Raw genomic sequence first — 20150 nt, 5'->3', positions numbered from 1 at the left:
AGTGCAAAACATGATAAGGCACTATTTAAATTCATAAGTTGAGCTTGGGATTGAACCTTTGGTTCAAACTGACTCAAACCCAGCCGGTTGTAGTTGCATTAGCCCAACACACTCATTTTTCCATGTCCTGATCATGCATCATACTGAGCATTGCATTGATTGTGTTCTTCCTTGTTTGCCAGTAATTGTCCCCTCTGAGTAGACGACGTTCCGACGATGAGATCGATGACACCGATGAAGAGCTATATTATCTTCAGAAGTGCCAGGCAAGCAAAACTTCCCTTGTTCATTCCGATACAATCCCACTCTCTCGCTTCTGCTCTCTTTTACTGGATTAGGACAACAACGCTTCAACTGTTACATGCTGCGGTAGTTGAACCCCTTTTCCTCTGCATGACCTGTCATTGCCACAGTAAATAGATGAAACCCACTAGCATGAGTAGGAGTTGTTTGAGCCCTTATGTGCCTACTCATTCATGCTTGTTTGTCATGCCTGCTACTTCTTAGAGTTGAGTCAGGTCTGATTCATCGGGGATGAACTGGAATGGTGATGAACATGTCCTACTGTGTGTGAGCTAAGTGTGTGAACACGATTTGGTAAAGGTAGCAGTGAGAGGCCATGTATGAGTACATGGTGGGTTGTCTCATTGAAACCGTCCTCAGGAACTGAGTTCTGTGTTTGTGATCCATGAACAGCTACTACCACACGTTGGGCCCTGAAATATGACCCCGCTCGACATATTAACCGCCCCTGTCCTCTGTCCAGGAGATGCAACTAGTTTCTGGTGTTTGTAGGATATGTGTTGGAGGCCGTGAGTAGCGCTGACCCTAGGGGTGGGCTATGATGCGGTAGATACACCGTGGCATGGTGTACCGGGCGCCCGTTTGGTGTCTCGGGAACCCTGCACACATCGTTAGGGGCTGTGAGCGAAACCCCGGCCGGATCTCCTCGCGGATGGAACCCGAATAGGCGATAAACCTGGACTAGAGACTTGTGTGGTTAGTCAGGTCGTGGTCTACACCCACGTCGGCTTTCGCTTGAAGTCTGCCGAGCACATGTCTTGTGCAGACGCTAGGTGGTGGAAACATGTGTGAAGAAGTACACCCCTGCAGGGTTATAAATGATCTATTCGAATAGCCGCGTCCGCGGTAAAGGACTTCTGGGTTGCCTATACAGTTCATAGACAAGTGAAAGTGGATACTCTAAAACGCGCAAGATAAGTGTGAGTGCTATGGATGGCGTTCTCGTAGGGAGACGGGAGCGGGTCCATAGTGGTGTATTGATTGGTGAATATGTGGACTTGTGTGCGCCACCTCAAAAGAGTTACTTGCAGACCTAGTTCAGGATAGCCACTGAGTCAAAGCTGGCTTGCTGCAGTTAAACCCCACCATCCCTTTGTTGATACTGATGCATGTGTAGCTAGTTCTGATGTAAGTCTTGCTGGGTACATTTGTACTCACGTTTGCTTCATTTATGTTTTGCAGAGAGACTTCAGTCTTGCTAGTAGTTCCGCGTGGACTTCGACGTTTAGCTTGTTACCTCAGCTACGATCTTGTGCCCTCGGCAGGGTCTTGTATTAGTCAGGCTTCTCGGCCTTTTTCATTTGTAGTTGTCTGTACTGAGACAAGATAAGCTTCCGCATGTGCTATTGCTTGTATGACTTGAATGCTGGGTCATGAGACCCATGTGTTGTAATATCTGACTCTTTGGAGTCTTATGAATAAATACTTTGAGTCATAGAGTTTTGTTGTGATGTCATGTTGTATTTACACATATCGAGCATATTGTGTGTATGATTGAAATGCTTGGTATGTGTGGGATCCGACAACCTAGTTATCTATCCTTGGTAGCCTCTTTTATGGGGAAATGTAGTCTAGTGCTTCCACTGAGCCATGGTAGTCTGCTATAGCCCGGTTTACCAGAGTCCTGTTAGCCCAGTTGCTACTGCTCCGGAACACTTAGACTGGCCGACATGTGTCCTTCTTCGATCCTGTGTCTGTCCCTTCGGGGAAATGTCACGCGGTGACTTCCGGAGTCCTGCTAGCCTACTACAGCCCGGGTTCCCGGAGTCCTGTTAGCCCAGTTGCTATAGCCAGGATTCACACGCTGATGACCGACACGTTCGAGGCTGGGTCATGTATGTCTATCCCCGTAAGTTAGTGCCACTTTGGGTTCACGACTAGTCATGTCGGCCCGAGTTCTTTGTCATATGGATGCTAGCGACACTATGATATGCGTGAGCCAAAAGGCGCAAACGGTCCCGGGCCAGGTAAGGTGGCACCCGTGGAAATACCGTGCGTGAGGTCGCAAAGTGATATGATGTGTTACATGCTAGATCAGTCTGACTTTGGATCGGGGTCCTGACATTTGATCTGGGGTTTCTATTCTTCACAGGTGGTGTCAGGAGGACATTCACCTGAAGACTTTCAATGAACCTTTTGGGAACCCATGTTTTCTTCATAGGGGGACCGTTCCTGCTGTTAGTTCTAACACATCTAGCAAATACTTCACAATTCTGATTTTTGAACAGCATATAGCTAGAGTCAAATGACTCATCAGATGAATATGAAGATTCACATGTAAAGCCAGATAAAGTGGATGGATCTACGGGAGGTCCTTTTGTAGCAGCCCATCTGGTTTTGGGATACTGCTCAGGTTTCCAGTAGGTCCCATCAGCATTGAGTTCCTTCTCAAATGCAATACCCTCTTTCCTAGGGTTCCTATTGTGCATCTGCCTTTTAAGTACATCACAAAGAGCCTAATGCCCTCTGAGGCTTTTATACATGCCTGTCACATACAATTCCTTCAACCCTACGTTTTCTCCAGTGATACCAGTGGTATCCTCAGATAAGGAATTTGTGACCACAGAATAGTTTAAGAACTTACATCAATAGAAGCATCCGAACCTTCAGGTTAAGAATTATCAGATTCACATTCAATGCATTTCTAACATGGTGGAATGAATTCTTCCTAAGCGGAACTGATCTGTTGAGCAAGAAAAGAATCATTTTCCCTTTGATGATCATCATGACTCACCCTTAGTTTCTCAAGATCTTGCTTTCTTTGAAGAAATTCATAAGAAAGCTTCTCATGATCGGCTAAGAGTGTTCCATGATGACCTTGAAGGTTATCAAACTTAGACTGTAGTCGTCGAAGATTATCAGTCAGGGTTTGAGTTTGATTCATTTCCTCACCCAACACGTCATCGCTTTTATTTAGCAAATTTTGAAACCTTTCCAAAGCTTTCTGTTGTTTCATGGCAATATTAGCAAGCTTGGAATAGCTAGGTTTGAGGTTTTCATCAGATTCATCTTCACTCAATTCAGAGGAGGTATTGATATGTCTCCAACGTATCTATAATTTTTGATTGTTCCATGCTATTATATTATTAACTTTGGGTGTTTATGGGCTTTATTATGCACTTTTATATTATTTTTGGGACTAACCTATTAACCCAGAGCCTAGTGCCAGTTTCTGTTTTTACCTTGTTTTAGAATATCACAGAAAACGAAAACCAAACGGAGTCCAATTGACCTGAAACTCCACGGAACTTCTTTTTGGATCAGAAGAAGCCCAGAAGACTTGGAGTGCACGTCAGGGGATTTACGAGGAGGCCATGAGGCAGGGGACGCGCCCACCCCCCGGGCGCGCCCTCCACCCTCGTGGGCCCCTCGTGCCCCCCTGACGTACTTCTTCCACCTATATATCTCCATATACCCTAAAAACATCCGAGAGCACAATAGATCGTGAGTTCCGCCGCCAGAAGCCTCCGTAGCCACCGAAAACCAATCTAGACCCGTTTCGGCACCATGTCGGAGGGGGAATCCCTCTCCGGTGGCCATCTTCATCATCTCGGTGCTCTCCATGACGAGGAGGGAGTAGTTCACCCTCGAGGCTGAGGGTATGTACCAGTAGCTATGTGTTTGATCTCTCTCTCTCTCTCTTGTTCTTGATTTGGCACGATCTTGATGTATCGCGAGCTTTGCTATTACAGTTGGATCTTATGATATTTTCTTCCCCCTCTACTCTCTTGTAATGGATTGAGTTTCCCCTTTGAAGTTATCTTATCGGATTGAGTCTTTAAAGATTTGAGAACACTTGATGTGTGTCTTGCCGTGCGTATCTGTGGTGACAATGGGATACCACGTGATTCACTTGATGTATGTTTTGGTGATCAACTTGCGGGATCCGCCCATGAACCTATGCATAGGGGTTGGCACACGTTTTCGCCATGATTCTTCGGTAGAAACTTTGGGGAACTCTTTGAGGTTCTATATGTTGGTTGAATAGATGAATCTGAGATTGTGTGATGCATATCGTATAATCATACCCACTGATACTTGAGGTGACATTGGAGTATCTAGGTGACATTAGGGTTTTGGTTGATTTGTGTCTTAAGGTGTTATTCTAGTACGAACTCTAGGGCTGTTTGTGACACTTATAGGAATACCCCAACACATTGATTGGAAATAATAACTTTGAGGTGGTTTCGTACTGAGGGAGTCTTGGATTAGGGGGTGTTCGGGTAGCCGGACTATACCTTCAGCCGGACTCCTGGACTATGAAGATACAAGATTGAAGACTTCGTCCCGTGTCCGGATGGGACTTTCCTTGGCGTGGAAGGCAAGCTTGGCGATGCGGATATTCAAGATCTCCTACCATTGTAACTGACTTTATGTAACCCTAACCCTATCTGGTGTCTATATAAACCGGAGGGTTGTAGTCCGTAGGCAATCAACTCCATACACAACAATCATACCATAGGCTAGCTTCTAGGGTTTAGCCTCCTTGATCTCGTGGTAGATCTACTCTTGTACTACCCATATCATCAATATTAATCAAGCAGGAGTAGGGTATTACCTCCATCGAGAGGGCCCGAACCTGGGTAAAACAAAGTGTTCCCTGCCTCTTGTTACCATCCGGCCTAGACGCACAGTTCGGGACCCCCTACACGAGATCCGCCGGTTTTGACACCGACATTGGTGCTTTCATTGAGAGTTCCTCTGTGTCGTCGCCTTTAGGCCCGATGGCTCCTTTGATCATCAACAACGATACGGTCCAAGGTGAGACTTTTCTTCCCGGACAGATCTTCGTCTTCGGCGGCTTCGCTCTGCGGGCCAATTCACTCGGCCACCTGGAGCAGATCAAAAGCTACGCCCCTGGCAATCAAGTCAGGTTTGGAAGCTTAAACTACACGGCCGACATCCGCGGAGACTTGATCTTCGACGGGCTCGAGCCACGGCCAAGCGCGCCGCACTATCTCGAGGGGCATGATCTAGCTCTGCCCCCGGACAGTGTCCTGGAGGCCGCACACGCATCGGTTCCGACCCCTAACTCGGAGCCTATTGCGCCAATCGAGGATGAACGGTTGGACGTCACCTCAGGGGCTGCGATCCCAAAAGCTATCGAGCCGAACGCTAGCCCCGCACTCTGCACGACCCGTGACTCCAAGGATCCGGACTCCTCCCCGGACTCCGAACCCCCCGCGCCCCTGCCAATCGAATCCGATTGGGCGCCGATAATGGAGTTCACCGTCGCAGACATCTTTCAGCATCCGCCTTTTGGAAACATCCTGAATTCTCTTAAGTCTCTCTCTTTATCAGGAGAGCCCTGGCCGGACTAAGGTCAGCGAGGGTGGAATACGGACGATGAGGAAATTCAAAGCCCACCCACCACCCACTTTGTAGCCACTGTCGACGATCTAACCGACATGCTTGACTTCAGCTCCGAAGACATCGACGGCATGGACGACGATGTAGGAGACGAACAGGAACCAGCACCTGTAGGGTGCTGGAAGGCCACCTCGTCATATGACATATATATGGTGGACACTCCAAAAGATGGAGGTGGCGATGGAACAGTGGGGGATGACGCCCCCAAGAAACAGCCAAAGCGCCGGCGTCAGCGGCGCCGCTCTCAATCCCGCCAAAGCAAAAACGGTGATTCCGGCACGGGAGATAATACTACCCCGGACAGCGCCGAAGAACACCCACCTCAGCAAGATTCGGCACAGGAAGATGGAGAAGCCAGCCCTCATGAGAGAGCGGCAGACCGAGAGGTCGAGGATGATAACTATACGCCTCCCTCCGAAGACGAGGCAAGCCTCGATGACGACGAATTCATCATACCATCAGACCCCGCCGAACAAGAGCATTTTAAACGCAGGCTTTTAGCCACGGCAAGCAGCCTCAAGAAAAAGCAGCAACAACTTAGAGCTGCCCAAGATTTGCTAGCTGACAGATGGACTGAAGTCCTTGCAGCCGAAGAGTATGAACTCGAACGCCCCTCCAAGAGTTACCCGAAGCGCAGGCCGCTACCCCGATCAGAGGAGGAAGCACCTACATCACCAGCGCATGACATGGCAGACCGGCCACCTCGCGGCCGCGACAGAGAGGCCTCTCAGCCCTCCACCCAAGCCATGCCCCGACGCCGCTCAACTAAGGCACGGGAAAATGCGCCCGACCTACGAGACATACTGGAGGATAAGGCAAGACAAACAAGATCGATCTACGGATCGCGCAGGCGCCCTACAGCATGTGATAATGATCTTCACTCCGGATACAACAAATCCGGCCGGGCCGAACACAACAGACATAGCTCTTCCGAGCTACGTCATGATATAGCCCAATATAGAGGCGCCGCACACCCGCTATGCTTCACAAATGAAGTAATGGATCATAAAATCCCAGAGGGTTTCAAACCCATAAACATCGAATCATATGATGGCACAACAGACCCGGCGGTATGGATCGAGGATTATCTCCTTCACATCCACATGGCACGCGGCGATGATCTACACGCCATCAAATACCTCCCGCTCAAACTTAAAGGACCGGCCCGGCATTGGCTTAACAGCTTGCCAGCAGACTCAATCGGTTCTTGGGAGGACCTGGAAGCCGCATTCCTCGACAACTTCCAGGGCACTTACGTGCGACCACCGGATGCTGACGACTTAAGCCACATAATTCAGCAGCCAGAAGAATCGGCCAGACAATTCTGGACACGGTTCCTAACAAAGAAAAACCAGATAGTCGACTGTCCGGACGCAGAGGCCCTAGCAGCCTTCAAGCATAACATCCGCGACGAGTGGCTTGCCCGGCACCTGGGATAGGAAAAGCCGAAATCCATGGCAGCCCTCACGACACTCATGACCCGCTTTTGCGCGGGAGAAGACAGCTGGCTAGCTCGCAGTAACAACTTATCAAAGAACCCTGGTAATTCGGATACCAAGGACAAAAGTGGCAGGACACGTCGGAATAAGCAAAAACGTCGCGTTAACAGCGACAGCAATGAAGACACGGCAGTCAATGCCGGATTCAAAGGCTATAAATACGGTCAGCGGAAAAAGCCATTCAAAAAGAATACTCAGGGCCCGTCCAGTTTGGACCGAATACTCGACCGCTTGTGCCAGATACATGGCACCCCCGAAAGGCCAGCCAATCACACTAACAGGGATTGTTGGGTGTTCAAGCAGGTAGGCAAGTTAAGGGCCGAAAACAGAGACAAGGGGCTGCACAACGACGATGAGGAGCCCAAGCCGCCGAACAACAATGGACAGAAGGGCTTTCCCCCACAAGTGCAGACGGTGAACATGATATACGCAACCCACATTCCCAAGCGGGAGCGGAAGCGTGCGCTACGGGACGTATACGCGATAGAGCCAGTCGCCCCAAAGTTCAACCCATGGTCCTCCTGCCCGATCACTTTTGATCGAAGGGACCATCCCACTAGCATCCATCATGGCGGCTTCGCTGCATTGGTTCTCGACCCAATCATCGACGGATTTCATCTCACAAGAGTCCTCATGGACGGCAGTAGCCTGAACCTGCTTTATCAGGATACAATGCGGAAAATGGGCATAGATCCCTCAAGGATTAAGCCCACAAGAACGACCTTTAAAGGCGTTATACCAGGTGTAGAAGCCAACTGTACAGGCTCAGTGACACTTGACGTGGTCTTCGGATCCCCGGAAAATTTCCGAAGCGAAGAGTTAATCTTCGATATAGTCCCGTTTCGCAGTGGCTATCACGCCCTGCTCGGACGAACCGCATTCGCAAAATTCAATGCGGTGCCGCACTACGCATATCTCAAGCTCAAGATGCCAGGCCCTCGAGGAGTAATTACGGTCAACGGAAACACCGAACGCTCCCTCCGTACGGAGGAGCATACGGCGGCTCTCGCAGCGGAGGTACAAAGTAGCCTTTTCAGGCAATTCTCCAGTCCGGCCATTAAAAAGCCAGACACTACCAAGCGCGCCCGGAGTAACCCACGGCAAGACCGCCTGGCACACTCTGAGCAAGCGTAGCAATGCGGCCCCGACCCCAACTTTCGCGACATAGCAAAACCAGTACCTCGCATACATAACTACGCCCTTGAAATACCATGGGCACAGGGGAAGGGGCACAATAACGGCACGCCCAAAATACGGCTTAAAATGTACTAGGGGCTGCCGGATTCTTTTTTTAATTTTTTCTTACTTTCAGGACTCCATACTTCGGACGACCTGTTCGGCAATTCGACTGCCGCACAAACGATGCAAGATCCAGGGAGGCAGACAAGCCATGCCGCATTATGGAACTCCCAGGTGGTCTCTGTTACGAGCGGTATACCTGTTTTAAATACAATTCCGCGGCCTGCCCCTGTTCAGGACATACTGAATAGTCCAATATCTTTTGCTTACCGCACTACTTGTATCGTTCGGCTTTGATAAATAGCCTCTCTATAAACAATGCTTAGCTTTTTGTCTATTTTATGCATTACTCTCTTTTATATATGTTCATTAATGACATGTTGCACCCGTACACTGTGGTACGGCAAGTATGCCAGGGGCTTCAGTACCCTTTAATATGGTGTGAGAAGTCCGTACACTTTCACAAGTGCGGCACCCCGAACTTATAGCACTATATGCATCAGCTCCGAATCATGATTTGGGTCAATAGTTGGGTTTGCCCGGCTCCTATGTTTTGGTGCCTTACGTTCTGCTATATTGGCTAAGGTAGCACTAGGAGAACCACTGCGATTGTGCCCCAGTTGAGCTGGGTTAAGCACCTCAGTGGAGAAAGCTAAAACTGACTGTCATGATGAGGCGAGAGACCGGTCGCTGTTCGAGAGGTTTTTCGAGTCCCTAAAGACTTATGCCGCTTCGAGCGAGGAGCCGGATTTTGTCTGGCCAAGGCGTGGATAGCGCCCCGAACTCGGTCTTCCGAACTAGGGGCTTCGCCAAAATTTAAAATTATAAAGTTCTATGGCTAAGTGAGAGTGTTCAAGCATTATAGTCCGATTGCCTGGTTCGTTGTGCTGAGCGCCTCCCTCGAAGGACCCAACTATGGGAAAAAGAGTGCTCAGGTTTATCCTGAACACCCCAGCACTAGTGGCATGGGGGCAGAAGCCGACGATTGGCCATCTCTCAATTTTTTGATAAACGGCCGCACAGAAAATAATATTTTAAATTCAACAAGCATTGCTTAAAGCGCCTATGAACAAGTTTTCAGCGCACAGGATAAAAACGAGCGAGTTTATTCAAAAATTACATCCTTGGTACATTCATCCACCACAAGGCGGGCACCTGCAAGAACATCCTTGTAATAGTTCTCGGGCTTGCGATGCTCCTTCCCCGGCGGCGGCCCGTCCCTCACAAGCTTCTCACCGTCCAGCTTACCCCAGTGCACCTTCGCACGGGCAAGGGCCCTACGGGCTCCTTCGATGCAGACGGACCGCTTGATGACCTCGAGCCTTGGACAGGCCTCCACCAGCCACCGCACCAGCCCGAAGTAGCTCCCAGGCAGGGCCTCTCCGGGCCACAGCCGAACTATGAAGCCCTTCATGGCCTGTTCGGCCGCCTTGTGGAGCTCGACCAGCTGTTTCAGCTGGTCGCTCAAGGGCACAGGGTGTCCGGCCTCACCATACTGAGACCAGAACACCTTCTCCGTCGAGCTTCCCTCTTCAGCTCGGTACAATGCGGCGGCGTCCGATACGCTGCGGGGAAGATCTGCGAATGCCCCTGGAGAACTCCGGATTCGGGTAAGTAACAAGTAGTTTACTTTTATATTTCTGCCTTGCATAAAGAATGCCTTACCCGCTGCTATCTTCTTCATCTCCTCCAACTCTTGGAGGGCCTTTTGGGCTTCGGCCTTGGCAGACTTGGCAGTCTCAAGGGCCGCCGCGAGCTCGGACGCTTGGGTCTTTGACTCAAGCTCCAAACTCTCATGTTTTTTCATGAGAGCCTGAAGCTCTTGCTGCACCTCGCCGACCTGAGCCCCAAGTTTCTCTTGCTTGGTGCGCTCTGCGGCCGTTTTCTTTTCAGCCTCGGACAACGCCTGCTTGAGGGTCGCCACCTCAGTCGTGGCCCCTATAATAAGCAGTGCAATCCTGTTATTTTTTGCAATCACGCCTTTGTATAGGCACTTTTTCTATAAGGTATTTCTTACCTTCTTTCTCCTCGAGCTGTCGCTTGGCAAGGCCGAGCTCTTGCTCGGTCCGCTCGAGTCCCTGTTTCAGGGCACCCACCTCCGCAGTCAGTGCGGCGGTGGCTAGCAGCGAAGCCTGCATACGCATATTGACTCTTTGTTGTTAGACTCCTGCGAAATTTAATAGATCCTCTATTCGGCTTTTCTTTCCGAACGCCAAACAGAGCATCAGGGGCTACTGTCTATGCGGTTATATTCTTACATATTTTTTACTTACCTCGAAGCCCGTTAGAAGGCTAGCGCAAGCTTCAGTCAGTCCGCTCTTGGCGGACTGAACCTTCTGGATCACCGTACTCATAATAGTACGGTGCTCCTCGTCGATGGAGGCGCTGTCAAGCACCTCAAGCAGATTGTCCGGCATCTCCGGTTGGACGGAGGCCGCCGGCTCAGAAGGCTTGCTCCTCTTGGATGGAGTTCGCCTACTGCGGTCCGGAGGAAAGCCTCGCACACGACGATAAACGTCGAGATGTTGTGGACGAATTTCGGGGCCAGATCGTGGAAATCCAGGTCGTAGTAAAACATGAGCCCCCAGACAAATGGGTGGAGTGGAAAACCCAGTCCGCGGAGGAAGTGGGGAAGGAATACTACCCTCTCATGGGGCCTTGGGGTGGGAGAAGCTGCCCCTCCTCGGGAAGCCGGTGCGCGATGTCTTTGGACAAGTATCCGGCCTTCCTTAGCTTTTTGACATGGCCCTCCTTGACGGAGGAGACCATCCACTTGCCTCCCGCTCCGGACATTGCTGGAGAAGGTTGAGGTGGGAAGTGCGGGCTTGGGCGCTGGAGCTCGAGTGCGCAGGAGATGGATAGGCAAAGGAGGAAGAAGGCGTAGGTAAAAAGGTGGATCCTTATCCCCTTATATGGGCGGATGCGGTTGTGCGTCCCCGCCAGCCTGGTAAAACTCGCATGCCTCCCAAGCGCCGTGATGAATGGCGCGTTTGAGTTACCCACATTCGTATTAATGAGAATCCCGTAAAGGGGGGGTACACGATCTCTGCTTCGACAAGACGTGCCAAGGAAACCGCCTCGCAAAACATGCTGAGGTGGAAAAGTAAAAACGATTCAAGTAAAGGACTTGGCCGTAGTGTGATGGCGCACTGCGGAATACGTCAGCAGATTTGATTTGTGTCTATATTATTCTCTCTATGGCAATATGTGGAAGCTTATTTTGCAGAACCGGACACTACTCTTGGTGTTTACAATCTTCTATGAAGGACTTGGAGGAGGAACCCGCCTTGCAATGCCGAAGACAATTTGCGCGCCGGACTCGTCGTCATTGAAGCCTGGTTCAGGGGCTACTGAGGGAGTCCTGGATTAGGGGGTGTTCGGGTAGCCGGACTATACCTTCAGCTGGACTCCTGGACTATGAAGATACAAGATTGAAGACTTCGTCCCGTGTCCGGATGGGACTTTCCTTGGCGTGGAAGGCAAGCTTGGCGATGCGGATATTCAAGATCTCCTACCATTGTAACCGACTTTATGTAACCCTAACCCTATCCGGTGTATATATAAACCGGAGGGTTGTAGTCCGTAGGCAATCAACTCCATACACAACAATCATACCATAGGCTAGCTTCTAGGGTTTAGCCTCCTTGATCTCGTGGTAGATCTACTCTTGTACTACCCATATCATCAATATTAATCAAGCAGGAGTAGGGTATTACCTCCATCGAGAGGGCCCAAACCTGGGTAAAACAAAGTGTTCCCTGCCTCCTGTTACCATCCGGCCTAGACGCACAGTTCGGGACCCCCTACCCGAGATCCGCCGGTTTTGACACCGACACGTACCCTACCATAAGCTCTTCGTTTGTTCTCCGCTATTAGTGACTTTGGAGTGACTCTTTGTTGCATGTTGAGGGATAGTTATATGATCCAATTATGTTATTATTGTTGAGGGAACTTGCACTAGCAAAAGTATGAACCCTAGGCCTTGTTTCAACGCATTTCAGTACTGTTTATGCTCACTTTTATCATTAGTTACCTTGTTGTTTTTATATTTTCAGATTACAAATACCTTTATCTACTATCCATATACCACTTGTATCACCATCTCTTCGCCGAACTAGTGCACCTATACAATTTACCATTGTATTGGGTGTGTTGGGGACACAAGAGACTCTTTGTTATTTGGTTGCAGGGTTGCTTGAGAGAGACCATCTTCATCCTACGCCTCCTATGGATCGATAAACCTTAGGTCATCCACTTGAGGTAAATTTTCTACTGTGCTACAAACCTCTGCACTTGGAGGCCCAACAACATCTACAAGAAGAAGGTTGTGTAGTAGACATCAAGCTCTTTTCTGGCGCCGTTGCCGGGGAGGTGAGTGCTTGAAGGTATATTTTTAGATCTTGCAATCGAGTCTTTTAGTTTCTTGTTTTATCACTAGTTTAGTTTATAAAAGAAAATTGCAAAAAATGGAATTGAGTTTGCCTCATACGCTTCATCTTTTTAATATCTTTCGTGAGTATGATGGAAAGGAAAATTGTGCTCAAGTGCTGGAGGAAGAATTCATTAGAATGTTTGGCACTAAATCTTTGAATGATGAGCATGATTGCAATGTTGTTAGTATGAATTCCTTGAGTATCCATGATGCTAATGATATGCAAAGCCACAAGCTTGGGGAGGCTATGTTTGATGAAGATAATATTTTTTGTCCCCCAAGCTTTGATGAGCAAATTTATTATGATGAAAGAATGCCTCCTATTTATGATGATTATATTGATGAAATTGGATTTGGAGAGGTCATGACTTTACTTAGTAATGATTCCACTATTTCGGAAGAGGTTCCAATTGATTATGAGAACAAAGTTGCTATCTATGATGATCATTGTGATGACTTGTATGCTATTAAAAATAATGATAACCATGAAACTTGTCATCATGATTTTAGTTTTCAATTGGATTATGCCTCACATGATAATTATTTTGTTGAGTTTGCTCCCACTATTATTCATGAGAAGAATTTTGCTTGTGTGGGGAGTAATAAAATTTCTATGCTTGTAGATCATGATAAGAATGCTCTATGTGCTGGTTATATTGTTGAATTCATTCATGATGCTACTGAAAATTATTATGAGGGAGGAATATATGCTTGTAGGCATTGCAATAATATCAAGTTTCCTCTCTATGTGCTTAAAATTTTGAAGTTATGCTTGTTTTACCTTCCTATGCAAGTTGATTCTTGTTCCCACAAGTTGTTTGCTCGTAAAATCCCTATGCATAGGAAGTGGGTTAGACTTAAATGTGTTAGTCATATTCTTCATGATGCTCTCTTTATTTTACAATTCTTATCTTCTATGTGAGCATCGTTGAAATCATCATGCCTAGCTAGGGGCGTTAAACGATAGCGCTTGTTGGGAGGCAACCCAACTTTATTTTTGTTCCTTGTTTTTTTTCCTGTTTAGTAATAAATAATTCATCTAGCCTCTGTTTAGATGTGGTTTTATGCTTTTAATTAGTGTTTGTGCCAAGTAGAACCGTTGGGAAGACTTGGGGAAAGTCTTGTTGATCATGCTGTAAAAAACAGAAACTTTAGCGCTCACGAGAATTCCTGCCATTTTTATTTGGAGAGTGCTATTTAGTTAATTATTTTTGCAGATTATTAATAGATAAATTCCTCAGGTCCAGCAATTTATTTTAGAATTTTTGGGGTTCCATAAGTATACGTTTGATCCAGATCACTACAGACTGTTCTGTTCTTGACAGATTCTGTTTACGATGTGTTGTTTGCTTATGAGAGAGAAGTGCATATATCAACCTTCAACTCTTTGGTCGGTCTAATATACACCCCTCATCTATTATACCGTCTAAGTTGCACCCTCCAACTATCAAAACCAGACGAATTACCCCCCTATCTCGCTTGACCCTGGTTTTGGTCGTCAGCACATGTTGACTAGGTCAACTCGTCCAGTCAGCATGCCATGTCAACAATGAAATGAATATATAATGCATAAATCAATAATTTGAAAAATATCTAATCTGCTGGTCAAAATTTGGCAGCATTTTGGTGCCATTTGGTACCATTTGAGCATCATATGAACAAATAAAAAGGCTTGAACATAACTGGTCACATATACATATATATAGGTCTGAAACACACATACATAGGTCTCACATACATATAGATAGGTCTGATACACACAAAGGTCTCTCTAATATACACCCCTCATCTATTATACCGTCTAAGTTGCACCCTCCAACTATCAAAACCAGACGAATTACCCCCCTGTCTCGCCTTGACCCTGGTTTTGGTCCAGTCAACTCGTCCAGTCAGCATGCCATGTCAACAATGAAATGAATATATAATATCATAAATCGATAATTTGAAAAATATCTAATCTGCTGGTCAAAATTTGGCAGCATTTTGGTGCCATTTGGTACCATTTGAGCATCATATGAACAAATAAAAAGGCTTGAACATAACTGGTCACATATACATATATATAGGTCTGAAACACACATACATAGGTCTCACATACATATAGATAGGTCTGATACACACAAAGGTCTCACAAATAGGTCTGACACATATGTCTCACATAGATAGGTCTGATCGACACCCAAACCTCACAAGCACACAAATAACTCTCAATTTTCAAATCCCAGCAAGCTTCGAAACCGAGCATATTTGGCCTTGCCAGTCCCCTTGCCTTTGTTACTGCCATTGCTACTGCTCCTCTCTTTGGTAACTTTGCTGCTAGTTGTCGCGCGAGAAGTACCAGTGCAAACATTGACATTCACATTCGAGCTTCCATGTACATTGAAGGTATTTCCAGAGAAATTATTTGACCTACTGTTGTTATTAGTTGGCGCCCTTCTCTTTGCTTGTCTTGGTGGTGCCATCTCCACGGTGGCCCTTCTTTTGTGTGAAGTGCTTTGTTGTGAACTCTGTAATAGAACAATTAGATGTACTACATTATATCAGCAGTGGTACAAAAAATAAAGTACGGCGGAAAAATATGGTGAACGAGCTTACCAGAACAGGTGCTTCACTTGGTGGACGAGCACTTCCCCTAGGAGCACTAGGCGTAGCAGAAAGTGGAGCAGTACCACTAGGAGCAGAAGCAGATGGAGCACTAGCACTAGGCACTCCATTTCTTTGTTTGCAAGTTGTTTTGTTGTGTCCACTTTGCTTGCACAAGCTACACTTGATCACTGTGCCAACCTTGCTAACTTTGCTAGTCTTTGGTTTTTCTTCCTCTTCTCTTGTTCTACACTTCTTTTTCCTACCAGGCATATTGATGTGCCCAGGTGCTTTTGGTTTTGGTCTCTGAGACACAGGCCATGCAGCTCTTCCCTCAAGAGGTTGAAGACAATAAGCATAAGTTTTTTTGAAATTATCCACTCTGTAGCAATCAGCAATGTAATCATCCAATTTGTTTGTAGTGCAGTGTATGCAGCTGATGGCATGAGAGCAAGGAAGGCCTGACAACTGCCAATGCCTACAACTACATGTCCTGTCATGCAATCTGACAGTGTACCTATGTACTCTTGTCTTCACTTCATATGCATCATTGCCATTAAAAAATGCATGACAATAAGCAGAATAATCTATGCTTTTCTGTAGCTTCTTCAGTACTTTTGGACAGATGATGCCAGTCCAACTTTCCATTTCACTTCTCATTTCTTGTATCCTGATCATAATTTGTTGCCTAATTGTTTCGAACATTGTTATCACAGGATATAATCTAGCCTCAACTATCCATTTGTTAAAAGTTTCAGAAATGTTGTTGTCCACAGAATCACAACAACTTCCTAACCTGAACCAAGCCCTGCTCCAGTGTTGTGGGTCTGTGTTCATAACATCCCTTGCTCCATCAGGTGTGCATTGTGCTAACTTGGCCCTTGAAAGATTGAACAACATTGTGCAAGGTGCTTTTGCACAAGCCCAGAATAGCTTTTGCCTGTCCTTTTCCCTATATTTTTCCTCCAGTTAGCATATATGTGCCTAGCACAATTCCTATGCTCTGCCATTGGAGCCCAGTGGTGAACAGCATTCAATATTCCTTTTTGCTGATCAGAAATTATAACCCAGCCATCACCATCTCCAACTTTTAGATCATTAAACAACAAGCTACAAAACCAGTCCCAAGATTCATTGGTCTCCTTATCCACAAGTGCCCATACTATTGGATACATCTGATGATTTGCATCTCTACCAACGGCACTTAATATCTCTCCTGCTCTCCCTTTCAAAAAGCATCCATCTAAGGATATAACTTTCCTACACCCAGCTAAGAAGCCCTTCTTACAAGCATCAAAGCACACATAAAAGTGGTGGAATGTTGGTTCTTCAAAATCTGGGTGAAGCTTGATCACACAAGTAGTCCCAGGGTTGCTTCTAAGTAACTCAAGTTGGTAATCAAACACTTGGATGTACTCTCCCTCTTTAGCCGCAAGCATTTTTCCAATGACAAGTGCTTTTGCTCTCTTGATTTTGGATATTGACACATTTGCAAACATTTTTTTCCTGCACGGTTGACTTTAATTGCTGGATTGACCATTCTGGACTTGACATTATCAAACTCTCAAACTTTTCTGCAATCCGTCTACTTGTAACTAGTGCACTATCTTTCCTTTTTGGACAAGTGTGTTCCTCCGTAAATGAAGTAATCTGCCAACTTTCAAACTTTGATGTTTTCCTCAACAAACACACCCAAGGACAATGAGGCCATGTGCACTTTGCCCTTACTCTGACTCCCTCATCTTTTAAGAACTTGATTTCTTTTCTTTCCTTCAGTGCATAACGAATGATTGCATCTTTGAACTCCTTCTTCCCACTAAATGTCATACCCAAGGTGAACTTGATCACTTCTGCTTTCTTATTAAACCTAGCATATTCAGACTCACGCTTGATAAGTTCACCATCACTATCCTCGTCATAAGATTCATCCTCTTCGGCACTTGATTCATCTTCATAATTGCCTTCAAGTTTAACTACATTCAATGCTTCAAACTCATACTCAAGTGCAAGTTTTTCAGCTGCCATCTTCTTGCTCCTTTTGAATTTCTTGTAATCTTGCTTAATAGCATCTGCCTCATCATCATCCGATGAACAATCTGGTGGCACAAAGTCACTATCATCGGAGCTGCTTTCTACATCAATTGGCTTTTCCTTTGCGGACTTCTTCTCATCAGCAGTAGCTACATAATCGTCTTCAGCCCAATCTTCTTCCTCACTAACTTCTTCATCTTGCACGGCCGGATCCTCCACATACACATCAGCCACACCTGCATCTGTTGTACATGCTGACAGTGTTTCAACAGACTTGTCCTCAGACAACATCAACAATCCATCAAATAAATCCTTCCCAGGGAAGAGCCAGTGCAATTGCTGTCCGTCCACTGTGACATAATGCTCACTCAAACACTGTTGAATTCTCTGTAAGCTCAAGGTTGCTCGATCTAAAAAGGACATTGCTTCTTTGCCCCCCACATACTATATTGTCCTCCCGTCATTGATAAATTCCCCATTGAAATGAAAACGGACAACAATACAATCTGTTGGATCCATAACCTATGATTACAAAAAAATAAATGAGATAAAATCACTTTGTTGCAGAGGACCCAAATCATCCCTAAGTGAGCCTTATGAACTATTCTGTGAAAGACGGAGAAGATGGCAGAAGTGGGCGGGGGAATATTGCTCACCTAATTCTTCGCGTCCTCAACCTCGCGTCCGAGCGCTGGAAGAACTTGGCAAGCTATGGCGGCGACGATACTTCACCGTCGAGATCAGCCTAGGGGCTGCGGGCTCTGCTTGGAGTTGGGGTAGGAGCTTTGCCCGTGGAGGGGATAACTGGAGGAGGCGGCGACAGCTTCAGATCGGCCGGTGGCGGGAGCAACTCAGGCGGCGGTGAGGAGAGACCGGGGCGGCGGCGCTGGTCTCCTCGGGAGAGATCGGGGCGGCGGCGCTGGTCTCCTCGGGAGAGACCGGGGCGGCGGTGGGGGGGAGAGGGGCGGCGGTGGGGAGAGATCGGGGCGGCGGTGGGGAGAGATCAGGGTGGCGGCGCTGGTTTCCTCAGCGCCAGGCGGAGGTGGGGAAATCTGAGAGAGAGAGATCGAATGAGAGAAAGGGGGTGCTCGGGCTGTGTAGGTTAAGTCAGACGTGGCATGCTAACTGGACGAGTTGACCTGGTCAACATGTGCTGACTGGACCAAAACCAGGGTCAAGGCGAGACAGGGGGGTAATTCATCTGGTTTTGATAGTTGGAGGGTGCAACTTAGACGGTATAATAGATGAGGGGTGTATACTAGACCGACCAAAGAGTTGAAGGTTGATATATGCACTTCTCTCTTTGCTTATTTTGATGAATCTATGAGTAGTATCAGAGGGTATGAACCATAGATAAGTTGGAATACAGTAGATATTACACTAATATGAATTTAGAATGAGTTCACAACAGTACCTAAGTGGTGATTTATTTTCTTATACTAACGGAGCTTACGAGTTTTCTCTTAAGTTTTGTGTTGTGAAGTTTTCAAGTTTCGGGTAAAGATGGAATAAGGAGTGGAAAGAGCCTAATATTGGGGATTCCCAAGGCACCCCAAGGTAATATTCAAGGAAAACCAAAATCCTGAGCTTGGGTATGCCCCGGAAGGCATCCCCTCTTTCGTCTTCGTTCATCGGTAACTTTACTTGGAGCTATATTTTTATTTGCCACATGATATGTGTTTTGCTTGGAGTGTCATTTTATTTACTTTTGTTTTGCTTGCTGTTTGAATAAAGTACCAAGATCTGAAATTATTAAATGTTAGAGAGTCTTCACATAGTTTCATAATTATTCAACTACTCATTGATCTTCACTTATATCTTTCGGAGTAGTTTGTTGTTGCTTTAGTGCTTGACTTGCATCTTTTTAGAGCATGGTGGTAGTTTTATTTTGAAGAAATAGATGAACTCTCATGCTTCACTTAGATTATTTTGAGAGCCTTAAATAGCATGGTAATTTGCTTAAATGATCCTAATATGCTAGGCATCCAAGAATAGTAAAAACTTTCATAAAGTGCATTGAATACTAAGAGAAGTTTGATACTTGATGATTGTTTTGAGATATGGAGATGGTGATATTAGAGTCATGCTAGTTGAGTAGTTGTGAATTTGAGAAATACTTGTGTTCAAGTTTGTGATTCCCGTAGCATGCACGTATGGTGAACCGTTATGTGATGAAGTCGGAGCATGATGTATTTATTGATTGTCTTCATTATGAGTGGCGGTCGGGGACGAGCAATGGTCTTTTCCTACCAATCTATCCCCCTAGGAGCATGCGTGTAGTACTTTGCTTCGATAACTAATAGATTTTTGCAATAAGTATGTGAGTTCTTTATGACTAATGTTGAATCCATGGATTATATGCACTCTCACTCTTCCACCATGCTAGCCTCTCTAGTACCGCGTAACTTTCGCCGGTACCTTAAACCCACCATATACCTTCCTCAGAACAGCCACCATACCTACCTATTATGGCATTTCCATAGCCATTCCGAGATATATTTCCATGTAATGTCCCACCGTTTTGTTATTATGACACGATTCATCATTGTCATATTGCTTTGCATGATCATGTAGTTGACATCGTATTTGTGGCAAAGCCACCGTTCATAATTCTTTCATACATGTCACTCATGAGTCATTGCACATCCCGGTACACCGCCAGAGGCATTCATATAGAGTCATATCTTGTTCTA

The 20150-nt window shown here is 46.4% G+C and overlaps 1 protein-coding gene across 1 annotated transcript; it reads right to left on the bottom strand.

Moving 5' to 3' along the window:
• Positions 1-14886: 14886 nt before the first annotated feature.
• Positions 14887-16383, bottom strand: LOC125530262. The gene is made up of 2 exons (XM_048694688.1): positions 15439-16383; positions 14887-15350 (listed from the first exon to the last, which is right to left on the bottom strand). The coding sequence occupies exons 1-2, from the start codon at positions 16324-16326 to the stop codon at positions 15051-15053; spliced, it is 1188 nt and encodes a 395-aa protein (XP_048550645.1). The 5' UTR covers positions 16327-16383; the 3' UTR covers positions 14887-15050.
• Between the last annotated feature and the right edge of the window lie 3767 nt (positions 16384-20150).

The sequence above is a fragment of the Triticum urartu genome, chromosome 1 (assembly GCF_003073215.2).
Source record: "Triticum urartu cultivar G1812 chromosome 1, Tu2.1, whole genome shotgun sequence".
Taxonomy (NCBI): domain Eukaryota; kingdom Viridiplantae; phylum Streptophyta; class Magnoliopsida; order Poales; family Poaceae; genus Triticum; species Triticum urartu.
This window is presented reverse-complemented; position numbering and strand designations above follow the sequence as displayed.